Source organism: Poecile atricapillus, chromosome 6 (genome assembly GCF_030490865.1).
Source record: "Poecile atricapillus isolate bPoeAtr1 chromosome 6, bPoeAtr1.hap1, whole genome shotgun sequence".
NCBI classification, from domain to species: domain Eukaryota; kingdom Metazoa; phylum Chordata; class Aves; order Passeriformes; family Paridae; genus Poecile; species Poecile atricapillus.
This window is the reverse complement of record NC_081254.1, coordinates 27,783,234-27,803,907: the sequence shown is the minus strand read 5'-3', so window position 1 is coordinate 27,803,907 and position 20,674 is coordinate 27,783,234. Positions and strand designations below refer to the sequence as shown.

Below are 20,674 nucleotides of genomic sequence, written 5' to 3'. Positions count from 1 at the left end.
ACTGCAGCTATAGGCTCTAGCCCCTGGTAGTAAAGGCAGAACTATGTTATTTTTCCATCCCTGTCTATTCACAATATCACTGTGAGACAGGAGTACCATTGTCTTTTCAGGGTGCCTTTCTACTACAACAAAAAAATCCTGAATGCTTACTTGGGTGGGATCAAACAATCCAGATGGGAAATTGAAAAGGTTATCTTTTTTCTGCTTATATCAACAATGAATTAGTTAACTGTAATTTAAAGACTATTGCCCTTTATAACAAGCCATGTCAAAGTCCTTATGGACTTCAGATGAAATTCAGGAAGGTGCTATTTGAATGACTAAGTACATCACTGTGCTGTACCAAAGCACTGTGCACAAGTAGTCTCACAGCATGTGATTAAAAGTGCAATAAGGTCCTGCTCACTGGCAGCTGTAGCATCCAGATCCAGCCACATAATTAAATGGGTTGAGCTGGAAAAAGCTCTGAATCTGCTGTGTAACTGTTTGCTATGCCATGTCGTTTAATCTCTGTGAATAAAAACTCTTGATGAATGATTCTCTCTGCTAATTCTACATCATAAGCAGAGGTGAGGTGGATGACTGAACAGACTTGCTGGAAACCAAAAAGTTTCTCACATTCCCCCTCCTTCTCCTGATTTCACTTCCCTTTTTATTGCGGCACTCAGATTGCAGAATGACAGCCTAACAAATTCATTCTCAAGCTGCAGCAGCTATTGGGCTATTGATTTTCAGTGTGCTGAGAAGATGGGAACATTCTGCAGTGTGAGTTGTGGTTTGAGGTTCACTTTTTTTTTTTTTTCTCCTCACTGAGATACTTTTAGGCTTGGTTCCAATGTGAATCTGTTAGCATCATGTCTCCACAAAATCCTCCTGCAGGTCTGTGGATTTAAACTGTTGGGTAAAACACCGGGAAAAAGGGAAAAGGATGAAGACCTCATTGCCAGCTCTGTAACTAGCATTCTGTATGGCCTTGCTTGAGTCACCAGTGCTTTGGTTTCCTCAAAACACAAAACTGTAAGAAAAATACCTCTGTGCCCCAAGTTACCCTGTTGAAACACTGATAATTATGAAACACATTGAGATCCTTAGATGAAATGTCTGAAGAAGGGTGGATGAGAACATTCAACAGCAAGTTTTTGTGTGTGTGTTGCTGTTTTCTTCACAAGGGTAAAATTTCTGCTGTTTCCTGCTGCTGCTGTGCAAGAGGAAAATAATTGCCTGTACACGTTTCATCTTTCAGGGGGAAGGATGCCTACACAGTTGAGAGGTTGTCACTTTACAGATAATGCCGCTGACATCTTGCCATGTTCCCATGATGATTCTGAAATACAATATTTCTTTCCCATTTGTCATCTTTGCACCTGTGATGGCTTTATCTTTTCCCCAGCATCCCAGCTTGCCTTTGATGTACATTGGCAATTCTGGCCCTGAACTGACCACACTGACAGAGCCATCACAGCCCTGGAGGGTTTGACAGAGAAAAAGGGACATGCACAGAACCTGCATAGACTTGATCTATTTTTCAGCCATGTCAATTTTTCCTAGGTAGCAGGGATAAAGGGAATGTTCTTGGCTAACAAGAAGATTGACAACCAAGTGAAAACTTTCATCACCTACAATAAAGGGAGAGACTGGAGTTTGTTGCAGGCTCCGCACACGGATCTGAGAGGAAATCCCATTCAGTGTCTCCTAGTAAGTACCTGAGGGGGAAACTTGGGGGAATCTTGTTCTACCAGGTAACACCACAAAGAGTGGTGTTACCCCTCTCCATGCAGTGAACTCTTGCAGTGCTTCAGGCTTGGGCTGCCAGGGGTTATTGCATTGTAATTTAGGTTAATTTAATTTAATTTCTGGAACAAATGTAAGCATTGTGGATCAGCTGCCTCTGCAGAAATGCTGAGTCCCCTGGAAGAGGAGGGGAAGCTGGATGCTGTGTCTGGCAGTCGGTTCTCTGGACACTAGATGGGAGGCGAGAGCTGCTGTAGCTCAGAACTCAGAGAGACACAGTAGCTGGAAACAGGCTCGAAAGAAATGAGAGCTCAGAGCGGCTTTCAGGCTGCTCTGTTGGCATTAATATTTATTAACATTCATCATTTTCTCTTTGAGCTCAGAAGTGAGAATCGACACATTCATCCAAATCTATGTACAGCTTTGTGTTGGTGTAAATTGTATCTATCTCTGTACTTATTGATACAGATCCACATATAGCTAAGTCTTTAATCATCATTATATGCAAACACTTTCCAAGAGGGAAAGTGAAATATAAGTAATGTGAATAGAATTGGAGATCTCTATAAAATTAGAGATCTTAAACTGATTTTGACATATTTTTCAGCTGATACAATCTATTCACAGCAGTGGGATAATACTCAGAACCTCTGTATTTGAGATTCTCAATAGCTTTCATATTATACTAATTCTAATATGGTTCCAGGCAGAATCAGGGACACTATTTAGATTGCTGCTGTCCTGTACTTGCATGTTGTTTTCCATCTAAAAAAAAAAAGGTTTCTCATTTTGAGGCATTAGAATCTGAATCAGCATTATATTTTGTAGCTGAATGCTACACTAATCTCTTAACAGAATGTCATGCACTACTGCAAGAGCAAAGAATAAGTATTTGAAGCTGTTCAAATAATTGATTTTTTGATTGAGCCAAAATGCAAGCCCTTCATTTTCTGTCCAGTTTGGAAAAAATAAATAGGAAAGACTGGGTGAATAAATTTTTTGGGGTTTGTTTTATTCTTTCGAATTTTTAAAAATTGTAACTCAATGAATTTTTAATTAGATGTTTCTATGAGGTGAAAACCAAAAAAGATGACATGCAAAAAACTTTGCAGGCATAAAGCAATTCAGTCCTTTGGAAGGGACTATGTGCCTTTGTGTTTCAAGTAGATTGTATAATCTAGTTTTAACTTAAGTGAACATATTCAGTAAAAAAAAAGGACATCTTGACCTTCTCAAATTATAACCAGTCTTATCAGAAACTCAAGACTTTTATTATATGATATGATAGTATAATATTCTAGGGGACTGGCAAGGCAGAACAAAAAAAAAAAAGCACGTAGGCAAGTGAAATAATAAGACTTTTTTTTTATTCTGTAAATTTGAAGTTAGAGTTCTGAGAGGTCTTTCTTGGTATTTTTGTGCACTGATCATGCAAAGTCTGACTTGCCCTTGTGGTTATAAGTGAGCTAGTGACGCTGCTCTGTGTGGCACTTACAGAACAGTTGTTTGCAGGAATTGGGTATTTTATATATAATCCACTGTAGCTGCCCATTATATAAGGAAGCAATTATATATTTGTGTGTGAAACACAAAAGGACAGTTCTTATGGGGGGAGAGAGACTTATGGCTCCCTTTAAGCCTTCCCATCCATACTGTATCTGCTACTATATCCAAGGGCACCAGAGGATACAATAAACTTCATTTAAATTTAGACCAAGTATACCTGAACGAGCTGGATTGCCTCGAGGGTGATAAATTTGAAGAAACCAGACAAAGGATCAAGAGGAGGAGCAGAAGTGTGGACACTTGTAGGGGCACAGTGAGAACTGACCTAGAGAATCTCTGGGGATTGCACTTACATCTCTGGAGCTCCACTGTGTATAAACCACTATTTAAACATTAGTTTGTTTTTATTTTCCTCTCTGTGCAACTATGTACTTGCTCTGAGAGTTACTTCCACCTTTTCAAGCTCAGTGGATGTTTGTCATGCTGTTTACATTTCTTAAGTGCTCTGTGACTTGAGCTGGAGTGCAGGAATTGTTCTGTGATTTCAGGGTGCTAAGGGACAAATCCTCAATAACTTTACCCTTGTATCTCAGTCTTTGTCCTTTCAGAAGAATGGAAAGTATTTTATCAGTCCTGCCCTGTGATAAAGCCAGAATATTTAGCCATGTTTATTTTTCCTCTTCCCCTAACATTGGGTGCAAGAGGCCTCTTTCATTGTCTAAGCACTTCTCCATGTTTAGGTTTTCACCAGCTTTTGGAATGGCAGAGGAGCAGGAAACCTCAGCTGAGCATGCAGAGTCTCAGGTGGTCAACTTGCAAATTGGAAAGAAAGCAAATAGCTGAAACCTGAACTAAACGAACTTGTTAGGTTTTTACAGGAACAGGCAGTCTGCCTGCCATAGAAAGGGAGGGATGGAAGTACAGAAAATGTACCAAACCACAAAGTGAAATAGCAATTCTGCAAGAGAGACAAGCTATTTAAAAATCCCATCTGAGATTCACACTTAATGGTGTGGAAGACGAAGGCAGAATATGGAATGAAAGCATTCTAGAAAGTATAGAGAATAAACCACAGGGTTGAGAGTGGTAGGGAAGTTTTTTAAGCAAAAGCACTCTAAATTTACATTCCTGGATATAAATCAGAGATCCATAAGGGTTTTTTGCTGAGGGAAAATGTGGAGAAAAGGCATTTTCCCCTTCTCCAAGGCAATTCTGTTCCTTGTCAGTGTGACATAGCTGAGCGTTTAAACACTTCACAAACTCCACTCACCTCTTTAGCCACCCCTGCATCACTAGTTTTACCTCCTTATGTCAACTGCTCCTTTTCCCTCTAGACATAAGTGTTCCTGACACGATCCTGCTTTTCCTTATGGCATAGATAAGTGAATCCTTCTTAGTCCATCGTACATGTAGCTTAGCTCCCATCCTTGCTGCAGATACCAGTGCTTCCCCACTGCTGGTTTGCAGTGTAATTGTCTCTAGCAGTAGCTCAGGACTCAGCAATGATGTATGTTCCAGCTCTCTGGCAAATGGGATCTGCCATTTCCCAGTGACAGTACAGCCCCCAGCCTGCGAGTGCAGTGCTGTGTGCTCTGTGCACCTGGTCTTCAAACCTAAACTAGGTGAGAATGAAAACAGAGGGACACAGCAGATAAGTTGTTGGCTAAGGAGGTTAGGAAGGAATCTGGCTGAAGCACAGGGCGAGTCAGACAGAACCATCCCTCTACTGCCTCAAGGTGGTTTTTCAAAGGGACTCTGAATTTCTTTGCATTTTTTGTGAGACAATTCTAAATAATGAGGAAGGAGGAAAACAATGAAATTCCATCTAATCCCAGGATTTGGTTTTTCTTGTTTATACCACTTGTATTCTAAGACGAGTATACTTAATCTTCAAGAAATAGCTGCCAAGGTATTTTATTCCAAAGATGCTGGTTTAGTTTGATACTTACCATGTGTTTTGAAGTGGCTAACTGTGGAGTAGTTCTTCCTGGGAGAGTTAATCAATTAGCTTTCAAGGATGGTCTTGTGGTTCAAACATAGGGCTGAATGTCAGGAGAATCTTGATTCAATTTTTGGGTCTATCTCCAATTTCCTATGTGACCTTGGGCAAGTCATATATTTTCTCTGTGCCTCGCTTCCCCAAGACATCTGTTTATTCCCCCCTCCACATTTTGTTTGTCTTTCCCATAGGAATTTATAAGGATTTCAGGACAAAGACCCTATTCTCATAAAGGGGGACATTTATGCCATCTGCTACAGAGTATTTTAAGCTCCTAAGTGAGGTGTTTTGAATATCTCTCTTGGAAGTGTTTCTCTCTTTTCATTGCTCCTTGCTATTGCAGGTGAGCAAATAGCTGTCACTACCCCTAGGTTTGTGGATGGTGACCAGAATCATCTTTGTGTTATAATATTTTCTCCCACTTCTGATGAGGCACAGCCACTAATAGCTGGTTTGTATTGCGTCCTGCCATTGGAGACAGTTCAGGTGGGCTTTGCAGAACAACCAAAAGTGGATTTGTGGATGTTTATGAGAAATTTTACTAAAGACTGATGAGCTTCCTGCGGGGGGAGCACGAGTGCTGACTTGAAAATATTATGAAGCAAGTACTGAACTCCAACATAATTGTAAAAACTGTGGCAGTGAGCAGAGCAATGGGCTATATCATGTGTGCTTTATCTTCTATCTGGAGTTTAAATGCTCCATGCTGTGGTTGCCTTTCCCTTGGTGGCCGTGCAGCAGTTGGCACAGGTGGGAACTAGGCAATGACAGGGAAACCCAAACCTGTGATTCTGGTCATAATAATGATTTTAGTAGTCTGTTGGTAACAACAAAAAGGACAGAGACAGCTGATGAAAATTCTGAAAACCAGTGAGATGTCTGTATGTGAATTAAGCTATGGGAGCTAGAGGAGGAACACAAAAGCACCAGCAGAACACAAAACAGCTGGAAAAATATCTGTTGATGAACTGTAGAGATGGAGAAGGCATACAGGGGAATGAGGAAGAGAATGCTAACACAGTCAGGATGTGGGGTGGCCATGGGCAGTAACTTCACATGTTTGGCTAAGAGTGGAAAGGTTAGTTTTCACACCATCCCCAGTTGTCACTAGAGACTCTAAGCATTACTGCACTCCAGTAAGAAGTCATGCCACTAAAGAGACCATCTGTCTGCTTAGACAGATGGCCTGGCTTTTAATATTGGAGAGATTTATTCCATTTCTATATGCTATATCTGTGAAATGAGATAAATTTGAAAGGAAACCTCTGGTAGCACAAAGATTGAATCTTAACAAGGTCTCATCTGAGTTGAGAATTGGCTGAGTTGCCATTAGGTTCTGTCTTCAAAATGCTGAAGTTGGCTTGGAGTTTGTTAGTTTTAAAAATATGTGTTCTATTTAGTCTTCTCACAACCTATCAAAATGTAAAAGGAAAGAGTTCATGCTCTTGCAGTGCTTTTCCACTTCCTGCCTTCATGTCAGCTCAATTTGTTTTCCACTCCCTCCCGGTGCCCCGGGCTGCTCCAGCGGCTGCGCTCGCAAGGCTGTCATTTGGAGTTAGGCTGCTCAGTACATTCCACTTGGCAGCTTGTGCTCCCTGCTGCACAGCCCACATCCCCTTTTCCCATCTCACATAAGGGAGAGCTCCTATCTCTCCTCACCACCCTCATTTGCCTTTGCCAAAAGAACCCTGCCTTTCTCCACAGGGGAATTGTCATTTCAGTCACATTCACCTGCATTCAGATATTGAGACTCATATTCAGAGATGGGATGGGTACGTGGTGTTCCTCCAGTGACCTGTGGGACTAGGTCTCCTACAGAGGAGGCCTGCCAGACTCCTGGGGCTGCAGATCTTGCCTTTAGGCAGCTGCTATTATTCAGGAAAACCTGCCTCCTTTGAGCCTGAAGGTCCCTCTGCACAGCCCCTCTTCCTCTTACAGAGCTGGGCAAGCTGAAGCAAGGGCTTTGCTCCAGTTCTATTCTTGTGTGATGTCCACCTTGATTACTTCAGTTTGCTTTGGGTTTTGTAGCCAGTATTTTTCCCCTGCTCCTCCCTTAGCATGTTTCATGAAGGGCTCTTCATGAGGTTTGAAAGAAAAAAAAATTTGGAAGTAGAACAAGTGAAGGAAATGGTATTCAGAAATTTTCAGAAATTATCACATTACAAGATTTGGAGGGAATTGTAATGGCAGCTTTGAAAATCTTCCTGTCTGTCTTACCTTCTTGCTCAGCTGATTTATTCTGTACCACTCATGTCTTACCTGAGTATCCAGCATACAAAATCAATAGCAAATAGGTAAGGTTTCCATGGATGTATTTTTATTGAAATCTTAAAGGTCACATCCAGATGGGCAATGAAGCTTTGCTTTAAACTTGAAACTAACACTTTCCAGTTGTGGTACTTCTTTATATTTATTTCAGTAAATTTCAGAGCAGTCATATCTCAAAATGATTTAAGAAATGGTATTATTTGGTAGTGTAAGTAAATGGTAAGAGTTAAGAAATAAGTTTTTTTTTTTTCTTGGCTAATTATGCTTCAGCATGACACCAGTGAGGTTAAATTGCTGCTTGTTCCAGACATAGCTTGGGTAGGGCTGCTCAGTCATTTCATATCTGCATCAGTCTGCACGACTGCTTCTCAAGGAGTAGGAGCCAGGAGAGGCAGGTAGTCCTTACCATCACCTGCCCCTGCAAGCCTGGTCCCCTCCTTTGAGGTACAGCCTCAAAGATCTGGTCCTTGGAGGAGGGTTTCAGCCTGGTGCATCAGTTTCCCACTGGGAATGGGTTGTGTCAGAAAAGGATGGCAAAGTGGCTGTGCCAATCTAAGGGTTACTGAACTCAGTGATTAGGAGAAAATACAGAAAGACATTTTTATGTTTCTAAGCCTGTAGAAACAGGAGAATACATCGTTGTGCCTGCTTTTTACTTTTATTTCTCCTTTCTCCATAGCCCTATTGCTCTCTTCACCTTCACTTGAAGGTCTCGGACAACCCCTATACCTCAGGAAACATTGCCAGCCGAGACACTGCCCCCAGTATTATTGTAGCTTCAGGTATGAAACACTGAAAAATTGCCTGTGTTTGACGTGCAAATCTGCACAAACTCTGTTGTTTGTGGAGGGTGTTGGGTGGCTGGGGGGTGTCACACCACCAGGATTGGGAAAGGAGGCAGGCTGTCAAATGAAAATCCTTATGGGCCTTCAGCTTGTCATATGCTTTTTATGGAAACTGGCCTTCGAGATGGAGGAGATCATGTCTGTGATCTCCTGTCCCACTCCTGTCAGCATAAGATCAAATCAGGACGTTTCCTTTGCATGTGGAGGTATGTAGAGTTGTATATATTGGGTGTTTCTATATATTTCCAAACTGAGACTCCTTCCCTCTTCCCCCTTCCCTCTCATTTTTTCTCCCAAACCTAGAAGTTCTACAACTGCAAAATAAATAAATACATTTATTCCCCTGATTTGCTCATTCTGCTCTTTCTGAGAGGGTTCCTTCACTAACCAGTGCTCATCTTACAGGTAATGTAGGCACTGAACTATCAGACAATGACATCAGCATGTTTGTTACTTCTGATGCTGGGAACACTTGGAGGCAGGTAAATGACAGAGAATCACTGGTTTAAATAAGAATCATAGGAAACGTCCTAAAAGTAGATTCAGTCTGTCACTTTTTGTTTCATTTGGTTCACAATATTTTTTTGCAAACCTTTTATAAAAGAGTAACCTTCCCTTCTCAAAGGTACAAAGATGTTCAAAGAAAAAGACTGAATATGCTGTTAGACTTCATAGAGCAGAAAATTATTTTTATTTTTCTACTCAGACTTTGACTTCAGTTTAACCCCATAGCAAAGAGAACAGAATAAATTATGAATAAAAAAAGGGAGAGAAAGTGTTGCCTTTTACTGTTGTACATCCCTTATGCCAACCAAACCATTTTTTTTTTGTCCATGACTATACTTATCCAAAAATCAAAAGTTGCACTGGTCTACTTTTTCTCACTTCAGCTGAGACTCATTTCACCTAAGCTGAACTGTCCAAAGTTCATTGCCCATATAAATGGATTATTTTGCCTTTCTCTTAAGCTAATGCAGAAAAAGATTCAGAAAAAGATTGCAGAAAAAATTCAGTTTGCCTTGTTCCAAAGCTGCCTACCTCTCCATTAGTTGTGGAAAGAGACTTGATGATGAAATTATATCTAGTTCCTAATACTTAATGGAGTCTCACCTGTTAAGAAATACCCTCTAATGTGTTTATCCTCAGATCAGGAAATTTTGCTATTCCTATTTTATAAATGGGATATCAAATCATTCTCAGACTAACAAATGCTGCTGTGTAGACTGTAGACCAGATGTTTGCAGAAAGTTAATACAAAAAAAAGACACAGGGAGAGAAAATCTTTCCCAATATTTGATAATCCAAGAACCTAATTATTTTGCAGTGTTTGACCAGCCACATTTTCTGTCTAAATCAATTATTTGAGATGGGGCCAGACATGTTCAAACACATGAAATTCTTCTTTAAACAAAAAATTTTCATCAAAAGGAGGGAAATTTTTGATCCTTGAAAAAAAATAATATTTCTAACTTTCTATCAAGCAAGGGAAGATTGAATTTTCCATGGACCTGGAAAAACTGTGGGAACAAACCTCCAAGCAATAAAAAACCGAATCCAGAAAATATATCTAATTTCCTCTACTTCATAATTTTCTTAGTGCATAAGTGTCCTGTGAATGATCCTACTTAATGAACTGTGACATTTTCTTGATGCTAAGGATAATAGGTTTAAATAAACAGGTTTTTTTGTTTCATTTTGGTTTTTTTCATTTTCTCAGATCTTTGAGGAAGAGCACAGTGTTCTGTACCTGGATCAAGGTGGAGTACTCGTTGCCATGAAACACACATCTCTGCCTATCAGACACCTCTGGTAATGACTCCATTTGTGCTAAATGTCTGCTGTCCCTCTTTTCAGATGCCAGGAAGTAGGAAGTTAGTATGCATCCAGTCTTCTGCAGCTATAATCTAGAAAGTATTAGTTAAGATACTGGCAAACATTAAGTCAGGTAGAGCTAAGAAATCCTGGAAATCACAGTTTACATAATTTTGGCTTGGCCGGGTCTGAGATATCATCAGTGTAATTCCACAACACTCCTGATTTACCACAGCTTGGCTTCTTGCATTTGATTGTTTATAAAATAGATATATGTATATATACATATATATACATATATATATAATGTGGTTTATGCCCTTGTCTCTCATTAAATTACCAAAACAGTCCTAATTTCCAAAATTATTGATGAACTTGCATTCTGTGTGGCAGGCAGCACTTATGAACCAGAATTTTGTTGAATAGATTCAGGGTTATGTAAGTGATAATGCAAAAGTGTCCTTGCCAGTTAGCACTCCTGAGTGAGGAGGTAGAGTGTAGCTTTGTGCTGTTTTGTATTATTTATTTCCACCACAGTTAGTGTCATATCAGAATCTGAAACACCCAGACCCAAGTCTTAAGAAATAATGAGTGGTTCCAGGCTTTCACTTACATTTCCCACAGGGGGACTGCTGGTCTGAAGAAACTGTCATCCTCTAGAAAATTAACCTCAAAATGTTTTATATTGGGGACTCAAAAAACAGATATTCAAAATCACTTGTTTATTTTTCAAAAAATCTTATGCTTAGGCTACGTTTTGCCCTTTGAGCATCAATCTTTAACATAACTACTAGTTCCTAATACTTAAATATTGGACATGGTTAGTGGTATGATGCCAGACAAGCTTGATCAATGCTCTAATTTATAATGCTTCCTCAAGAAAATAATTATGTAAAGGACTAAAAAATCAAAATTCAATAAGAGAAGCTGTTTGCCACTTCTCCATAGCAGCTGTAGGGGACTAGAGATTCCCCTTGAGTAGACTTGGAGAGTAAGGAAAGAAGACACAAATTCTGCTTTCTCCTCTAGGTTAAGTTTTGATGAAGGAAGATCTTGGAGCAAGTACAGTTTCACATCCCTCCCACTGTTTGTAGATGGAGTTTTAGGGGAACCTGGAGAGGAAACCCTCATCATGACGTAAGTGAGCATGCCATAATGATGCTGTGGAAGTGAACAACACAACACAATGTGTCTATTGTATTTTGTAACAGTGGCATTTCTGGTTGGGGACCAAACCAAGTATGATCTGAAGCCAAGAGTGTGCAGTCTTCTGTTGCTAAATCATCAGTTTATTTGTGATACGACTGAGGGATTAGAATCATGGCTCCGTGCAAGATGAAAACACATTTATCACTTAACTTCTCAGCAGGAAACCTGACTCCTCAAATTGAATGTGATATAAAGCAGAGTCACTGTTGACAGATTAATATTTGAAAGGAAAATAGTGAGGTATTTTTATAACTGTGTTTTTGCTGCTGCATTCTTTTTTTTTAATGAGACACAGATAAGTGAGGACCTTCTTTTGTAAAAATGAATGACAAAATGTTGCCTGAAGGCTGACTCATGAAAAATTATGTTTAGTTTCAATGTGGTATGCAGAGTTCTGCATGATGATAAATTTGGACTCACTATGCCAGAAACTGTGATATTTTATCTGAGATCAGATTTGTAAAAACATGAAGTTCTGACTGACCTGTAATGAGTACAGTATGTAGCTTGGAAACTAACCTGAGCTAATAAAGATGTATGAAGAATATTCCATCAGGTTCTGATTTTAATTTGCATGGAAGGCAAATTGCTCCTGAAGGCCTTAATGTCTCCAGCACCGCATCAAGCCTTCTCTTGACTCTTCAACCTGAGTCATTTTGGATATTGTCATAAGTGGGAGGGTCTTAGTGAATGGAATAAAAGCTACATGCAATTTTGCAGTTTCTAATGGGGTTATAGATATTTATCAGGCTAAGTTTCACTTTCACTTTGTCAGTCCAGTGCAAATGAGTAGGACTCTCACTCTTAAAGCAATTGATCTCTGTTGGAAATTGTGGTGACTTCCTTTCACTGTATGTTCTTCCTCCTGCATTCTGCAGTGTGTTTGGACATTTCAGCCACCGCTCAGAGTGGCAGCTGGTGAAAGTAGACTACAAGTCCATTTTTGATCGGAGATGTGCGGAAGAGGACTACAGGCCTTGGCAGCTCCATAGCCAGGTGAGAAGTGAGGGTGCTGGGATGTGACCTGAAGTAATTAATGATCCTACAGTTCAAGATCAGCACGATCCAATATCTTTCCCTGTCAGTTTGGTGTTTCAGTGGGCGGTTCTGTTGCACTGGTGTGTTGGCCTCAGATTGAGACTGTGATCCCTGAATGATGAAGAGCTGTCTTTTGGGTGTCATCCTGCACACAGGCAATTGCCTCAGACTTAGGCAGACTTGAACAACACAGCAACAGTAGAAGAACTGCCACTGAGGCCTGAACTTCTTCACTCTTACATCTCCCATCCAGTTTCCCCATCCTTACCTCCTTTCTCTCCTTCATCCTTCTGCATCCTCAAGAGCCAGTGTCTTAAGACCATTCTGGTTGTTTTGCATTTATTTCTCCAATTTCTGGCCCTCTCAGCTTCATTTCTTGCTCACTTGTTTTCATCCCTGTTCTGTCTCTCTCTGCTCTGGGAGTTGGGCACTATTTTCCCCAATTCATTGGCCCCCATGCCCTGCCCTGTGCATCCTGGCTGCAGCTGCTGCATCACTCTCTGAACCGTGCAAGATTGCCATTAAACTCATGCCCAGCAAGGTGAGGTACTCTGCACAGTGCCTGCACCTGCCGTGGGGCACCTCCCCAGCTCTGCCAAGACACAACAGCCTATCTTTCATCAGGGTAGAATAAAATATGGCCCAAATTCTGTGGTTATATAAACACCACAGGCTCCACTGAAGTCTATAGCAAAGCACACATTTATATCATCAAAGGCTGTCTTTCTGTATATATCTTGCTGGGCAAGAATTTAATAATGAATATGAAATGAAAGTAGCTTGACTCAGACTAGCTGCTCACACAAGGCACAATCTACACTAAAAATACCAGTTATTACTTAGATCTTTAGATGCTGAAAATCAGTGCAGCTTCCTTGAAATTCAAGGAAGCGCAGCATTTTACACCAGTTGCTATTCAAGCCCTTCTGTTTCATGCTATCAAATCATCAAATCAAAGCCTTGAAAAAATTTTCCACAACGATTTTAACAGCATAAAAGGTAATAAGTGAGACTCCACTGTATTTTGTTCTTTGCTTTCTTGTGCTTGCGTAAGCAAAAATACCAAGGATTTTGCAGTATTTCTTTGAGGATGTTGGCTTTGGAGCTTGCAGAACTATTTTTAGGAAGGCTTCTGTGTACTCCTGCCTTTTGAATTCTTTTCCACTGAGATTTCAAGGCTGAGCCTTGTTCCCTAGACAGAAATATTAAGCAGGGTGCTGAAGATAGGAAGTTTTAACATCTACATAACAAGTCAAACCCCATAAAACCTAACTCATCCATGGGAAGTATTTACATAAACAGACATTACTAGTTTCTACTGAATGAAAATATTCCCAGAGAGGTCAGACCAAAGAAATAACCTGCTCTGTGCCTCAGATTGTAGAGGAATCAGACCATGTTTTCAGTTGCTGTGAAATGGGCCTGTACCAAATGTTTATGGGCTTTGGAATAAATTCAGAGCTGAGTAAGATATATAAGTAATCTCAGATAATTTCTTAGTGTGCATTGGAAGAGTTGATTTAGTTTCAGTTAGAGCTTCAGTAGCTTTTAATTAACTCCAGTGTTCTGAGTTTGGCTTCCCATCCTCTTCCCTTGAGTAACACCTCCCGTTGCACAAACCGGGTGACACAAATAGCCTGGTGGGTGTCAAAGATATATTTCTGGTTTTGTTTCCAGGGAGAAGCCTGCATCATGGGAGCAAAAAGGATCTACAGGAAGCGCAAGTCTGAGAAGAAATGCATGCAAGGGAAATACGCTGGGGCTATGACCTCGGAGCCGTGCGTGTGCACAGAGGCAGACTTTGACTGGTGAGCAATGAGCAGAGGGACTGGGTGCTCTCACACAGCACCACGGGCATCCTTAGAGAGGCTGGAGGCTTGCAGAGAGTAGAAATCAATAAATATGTAGGTATTGAAATGGGCTGCTCCCTGATAGTGCAGGTATTATGTCAAAGGAAGGAAAGGTGGAATAGGTATCTGTAATCTCCTAAGGCTCCCACAAAATCTGTGCTGGGCAGACCATTTTCCAGGTCACAGCTCTGTGCACCAGTAAGATAACAGGTCAGTTTAGCACATCTAACCTTAAAATGACCAAAAATGGCTCAGAGCCATCTGAAGACATATAACAGCATTTTGTAAAAAATAAAATAAATTCTTAACACATACGTATATACGTATATATAACACATATGTATATATGACTAAAAGTAAATATACGCGTATGCAAAGTATGCCTTCAGCTTCTGGAATCAAGTATCTAGGAAATTCCTGGGCCATTTGCTGCATCTGGCCCATCATGTTTGACTATCCAGCAGACATTGCCTTCATGATTTGAGTTAATCTCTTTCTGAAGCCTTTTCTTCTCTGACATTTGCTGCAGGAAATAGAGTCCATTGGTGAGTTATGCATGGTACATGATACAATCTTCAGCTGCTGGTTTCATTTCAATATTACTGCTGACTCACAGCAATTTGCACAAAAAAGGCAGGGAACCACATTATTGAAATCTCTTTCTTACCTCTTTTCTCCAAGTCTGCAAGTTCCTCAGTATCTTGGATGAGAGAAATGTTGGCTTTTTGGCAGTGCTGATAAACTCCCTTTGTGCCTCACCCACCCAGATCTATGTCATGTTACTAATTAAACCCAGAATCTTCCACGTGAATCCTGAAAAGGTTAATCTCATCAATATTTTGTATGGAAATTTACATCATTTCACTTCTCACTCCTCCATAAATACAGAATATTTTCTCTGTGTAAAATCACAGACTCGCAGGAGGCTTTTATATTGTGTCAAAAAAAGTCAATTCTCTTGCTCCAAACAATAACAATTATGAATATATTTTGGCACAGATTCTGTCAATAGATTTCTTGATGATTTCCTCATTTTACATTTAGTTCTTTTCTAAGGAGATCTATGTGCAGTTCATCATGCAGGTGTCCAAAGCTCCTGGATTTCAATCACTCAATATTTCTTTAGTAAAGTAAGAAAAATAACAGCCAAACCAAAAACCCCAAACAATCATTAAAAGCAAGGAAATTCCCTGAAGATTTTGACCCTCTTACATGCAGTACAATGCTGAGCCAACCTCATGCCCTTATAAAATAGCTGATGCAATTGACTAACAGTCAGTCCATTAGTGTTTAAATCCCTGGCAGTTGTAAGGGACACACATACCTAAAACTTCTGATAAAAATATGCTTTCCTTCCACCACTTCTCTGTGAGAATGAATATATTTATTTCATGAAAATTGACTGTGTGGCTTGCCACTATAAAACTTTGTTGCTAGGTACAGAACAAAAGTATCACAGTGACATTTGCCGGTGGAAACATGCTTTTATTTCTTAAATGTTCACCTCAAGGAAACTTTCTCCAAAGGCTCTGCTGGGCTGTGGGAGAATCTCTTAAGAGAAAGTTTGGATGATTTGGAATGTCCAAGAGGCGCTCAGTTCTCATGCCTGAAAAAGTCACTTCAAATCTGTTGGCAGAGGCAGAATTAGGACCTTTCTGACCAAGAAGGACCTTTCTTCTTCTCATGGAATTGGTTTAGACCAGGCTGTGATTGTCCCCTCCAGTTCTCCCTGAGCAAAAGTTACTCCTACAGTCCTCAGACCTGGGTTTCTACTTTATGCATTTCAGCTTCCTTCCCTACTGACTCTGATGAAAAAAGACTGAAAGATTGCTTTAAGCATCCAGTTCAGAAACATTTACCAACAATACTCATCAGGAGCATAATTTTACATAGATATGCTGGAGAAGGACAGAAAAGGAGAAAAGAAAATAGCAAGAAAAAAAGCATTTCTGTCTGCTAAGAAAGGCAAAGCTGCTGCTGCACTGCTGTAGCTTTCAGTGCCTGCCTTGTTGAACTCTGGACGAGGCTTCACTGCCAATTCACACTGCAGAAGTTGGAGGGAGGTTTGGATGATACCAGGCAATGAGTTCTTGCTGTGGAAGGGTGCCCTCTGTGGAGTTCTTTCCTTTTCGGGAAGAAAATAGCACTTTCATCATCTTCAGTCATGACATTTCAGTACTTTTGAATTCTCTGTTTCTTTATTTTTTTTTGTTGTTGGGCAATTGAAGGAGATTGAAAGGGACATACATGTATCCCCCAGATAGGGAGAAGCTCCTTAGCTGCCCACACTAGATTTTTCAATCCTGAAATAAATTGGACAGCTTTTTATATTGTCAGTGGTTACAGAACCCATGTTTGTATACAGAGTTGAAGAAAGCAACAATTCCTGTCGTTGTGCTGTCATTGCTGTTTAAACACTAAATTTATATGGAGAAAATCTTATTATCTAAGCTTGTCAGAGATTGGAGTAAAAAATTGTATCTCTATGGTCAGGTAAAGTGAGAAAAAGTGTTATTGCTGTTAATCCTGCAAGTCTTCTTTGATCAGTTCAGGGCAAAAATACCGGTTATAAAAGACATAAGGTTTTTGTGATGTTTTTTTTTTTATTTTATTTTTTTCTCCTTGTAACATCACAAAAGTCCAGGTTCCGTATGCAGCCCATTGGTACTCCTTTCTCAGGGAAAAGGGCACGTTTGTTTGTTTGTTGTTTTGTGCAGCAGGATGGAGTGCCATCGGCAGGGGCTGTGGTTCCTTGGCAGCCGGGCTCTGCTGTATCCCGGCGGATACCCTCAGAGGATACCCTCATTCAGTGCAGGGAATGAGGCTGGCAGCCAGAGGGCAACAACGCCTCAGGAATGGGGACCCTGCATCTGCAGGAGCCCTCGGCAAGCCTGTCCTAGCAACGGCCTAGAAACCAGAATCCCCTTCTTCATTTAATTGATTTGGGTGAATGGATGACGCCGTTACTTGGGTGTTATTAAAGCATTAATTTACCCGGTTTCCTCACACTGTGTTCCTTCCTGCCGTCTGAGCGTTATTACAGCAATATCTCTTTGGCAGAAACACCTCCTAGACACAGACAGAAACCTTTGGTGGTGTTCATCCTTCAGCCAGCTGTCTCCCAGGTCCTTTAACAGGAGCTTTGAGCAGAGTGTCTGACTGTCAGTCCTTCCTCTGAGCCCGCTGTCATTACCACTGACGGCTTCTCCTGTCAGCACTGCCAAGCCTGACACCTTCAGGGGAAGCGTGAGCCTGTTGGTGCTGCTGCTAGTGGTTTTGGATAGCCAGAGAGGCACAGAGGTGCCTTAGTGCAACTGGGAATCAGGTCTATCCATTTATTTCACAGATGATATCAGCAAGCATCTGGCTGGCTCTTTTTATATTCCCTGGCACTTATATTACAGCCCTGCCTGCTGGGGTTAGTTCCTGTGCTAAAACATCAGAGTCTGCATCAGGATAAACTGTTCTGCCAAAGCCTGGGGAGGCAGGGGACAGACACTGAGTGTGGTTAGATTCTGCTGGCTCTGTGTGTCACCAGCCATCAGGTCAGTGCAGGTGCTGGTGCTGAAATACACCTACGTTTGCACCCTTCGGTTCTGGGCTCGGTTAGCTAACAAATAGTAATTTAGAATGAATTTTTAGTCCATTTTGAGTGCTTGTGGAAAATGCAGATTCACTGTGTAAAATCTACAGTGCATCTCTGCATCTTTAAGGGCTGGGATATCTACCAGGCATGGATTTACAGGAAGGTTTCTGGGGATTTAGGTTCCATATTAACATAAACTGGTATAGCTCAACTCCAAATACTGTGATGCAATTATAATTGTACACCCTTGTGGATCCACAGTTCAAACTGTAGCTGAATTCATCCTTCTCTGAGTTAAATCCCACACCAGGTCCTGTAGAACTGGGGAACAAGCACAGCTCCCCTCTAACACAAACCTACACTTGAATCATGGTTAAATATTAGACAGTGGAATTAAGTGAATAAAAGAGTAGTGAGACTTTTCCACTACTGTGGCCAAAGTTACTTTTTTCCACCAGGGCTTTTGGAAACTGTGGAAAAAACATGACTATTTCCAGAGATAGCCCAATTCCACCCCATTTAATGTCCAAAATGTTTGGAAAGCACAGCATGCAAAAACACAAAGAGCATTGTCAGCTTCTGGCATAGTTGAACTTAAGGTGAAGCTCTTAATCTTATGGAATTTATATGATTACATAATAAGTTATATCTTGATTTTTAGAAGCTATGAACATGGCAATCACTTATCTGAATTAACTGGTTATTTCTATATCTTAGAGCAGTAGGATTTTAATAATTTCATGTGAATTAACAGCTCTTCCAAACAGTATGTTTGTCAGGTCTTTTTTTCAAATTACAAACTTCCTTAGGGAATTTATTTTCTTTGATTATTGGCTATGCTGAAAATAACATAAGAAAAACGAATTCATCATGATCATTGAGCAGAGATACAAAACGTCTGGAATGAATTTGTATCAAATTACAGAAAATAACTTGCAAGTCTACTTGATTAAGACAAATAGGATTCCAGTTTAAACCAGTAAAAGGGTAAAACCACAATCAGTGAGAGCCACCAGACAGGCTGCTTCACACTGATAAAGCAATCCCTGATGGCAAACGCTCCACTCCTTTTTAGGAGATACATTATCTGTGTCACCTGAGTTCTTTTCAGGCAGGCACAAAATATCATCAATATATGCAAATTCCAATTCCCAGTTCCCAGGCAATGACTCGGGGAGCTGATTGCAGGCTGAGGCTGATGCCTTCCCCACCTCCAGGCTTTGCTGTGCTGGCTCGTGCTATGGACATCCAATTGATGGTAACGCTTCTTGATTGCTGCAAAGCCTGTTGTGCCAAATTGTAGGCAGCAATTTGTTGTCAGCATCAGTGTTCTGCGTGCACCAGCCTGTAGCCAAGGAATTCATTAGATTCCAAGACTGCGGAGGTGAACGGGTGGCTGCTGCATCTGTGGAGGGATTGGAGAAGCAATTCATGTCATTTACTGGGATGATATTTCTGTAGGGCCTTAATGAGCCAGATGATTTGCAAGCCTGAAAACAGCACTGTGAAACTTCTGGGCTTATAGCTCTTTCTGCTGTGGAAAATCCTAGGATTTCTTTCTCTTGATTTTGAGAAATATGACCCAAGTACAGTCATAACTAGTTAAGTCCAGCTTGGCTTGCCCAGATTTACAGGTAGGAATAGGAAGCAAAATAGTAGCTTGAATCTAGACATGTGCATAGTAAGAAATCTCAGACTACTGCATCAAATTGGATTGTGAGTACTGATCCCCTCTGAGGCAGATTTCACTGTATTAGTTTGTTTTGTTTTCACCTGATTACAGAACACTGTGTGTGTACAGTGTTACAGCTTTTTAATTGGAGTCACACACGGTAACTTAGTGCTGCAGAGTGTTTACAAATGAATTACAAAAATACAGGAGTTCCATTTGTATGCAAATATTTGTTTTCTCCAAGCAAATCAGAATGGTATTATTCTTCATTACAAAGTGTATTCTGCAGCTATAGTGTTCTTATTCCAACAAGGATGATTATAGAAGCACATGGCAGTGGGAGAGTTGGCTGGCTGATGCTTCCAAAGCAATTAAGCAGCACTGAGTTGCAGCCATCTGAGTAAATAGATTGATGAAAATTCAGTCAGAAAAAAATGAGGAAAAAAACGTTTAGGTCATCTACTGCATTGCTGTTTCCTGGAGTATGTTCTCAATTACTTGCTGTAGATACCCCAAGCACCACAGCTGCCAAAATGTTCCATTGGAACAGTCATGCAGTCTAATATATGTTTAAGAGTTTTCTCAAGTGATATGCAGTGATTTTCTTTTGCTTAATGTCATCTTTTTAATTTTGCCATTTTAAGATTGCCTCAATGCATCTTTCTTTTCTTTATTCAAAATAAAAAGTTGAAGCAGAAAAGTGGTGACTGAATTATTTTCAATGACTTTTCTTGATAACCAGTACAAAAGACTTAACAAAAGATAAATCAAATTATTTCCTTTTTTTCTTCTTTGTCTCATATCTTAGACCAGTATCAAGCTTCTTAGCATTGTTTACTTGTCATTCTGTGCATTTTTTTAAGTTATCAGGCTTTTTCAAGACACTTGAACAAAGTCTTCCTTAAGTTAAACACTCTTCTTGTTGTTAATATTTTTCTATAAATATCTCATTGATGCTCTGTTAGGTCTCACCCTGGCCATGGACTGATGGCTGTCTTGTGACAGCTCTGGGAGGAGCTGGAGCAGGGGCTCCACTAAATCTGATCAGGTTTTTGGGGTTCATCCACCTCTTGTTTCTTCTCTCTGCTTCTTTACATACATGTACAAATATAAGCCCTTAATCACGTAGTCCAACACTGCCCTAATCCTCTTTTCTTG

At 40.4% G+C, this 20,674-nt stretch overlaps 1 protein-coding gene across 2 annotated transcripts in view; it reads left to right on the top strand.

The window, feature by feature from the left end:
- Nucleotides 1-20,674, top strand: part of SORCS1 (sortilin related VPS10 domain containing receptor 1) — a 261,108-nt gene that overhangs the window by 203,034 nt on the left and 37,400 nt on the right. For both annotated transcript variants that reach the window (XM_058841926.1, XM_058841925.1), the window contains exons 10-16: nt 1,549-1,695; nt 8,184-8,286; nt 8,755-8,831; nt 10,067-10,158; nt 11,191-11,298; nt 12,249-12,366; nt 14,086-14,216. In XM_058841926.1, coding sequence (XP_058697909.1) covers nt 1,549-1,695; nt 8,184-8,286; nt 8,755-8,831; nt 10,067-10,158; nt 11,191-11,298; nt 12,249-12,366; nt 14,086-14,216 — 776 coding nt within the window. The remainder of the gene's footprint in view (nt 1-1,548; nt 1,696-8,183; nt 8,287-8,754; nt 8,832-10,066; nt 10,159-11,190; nt 11,299-12,248; nt 12,367-14,085; nt 14,217-20,674) is intronic.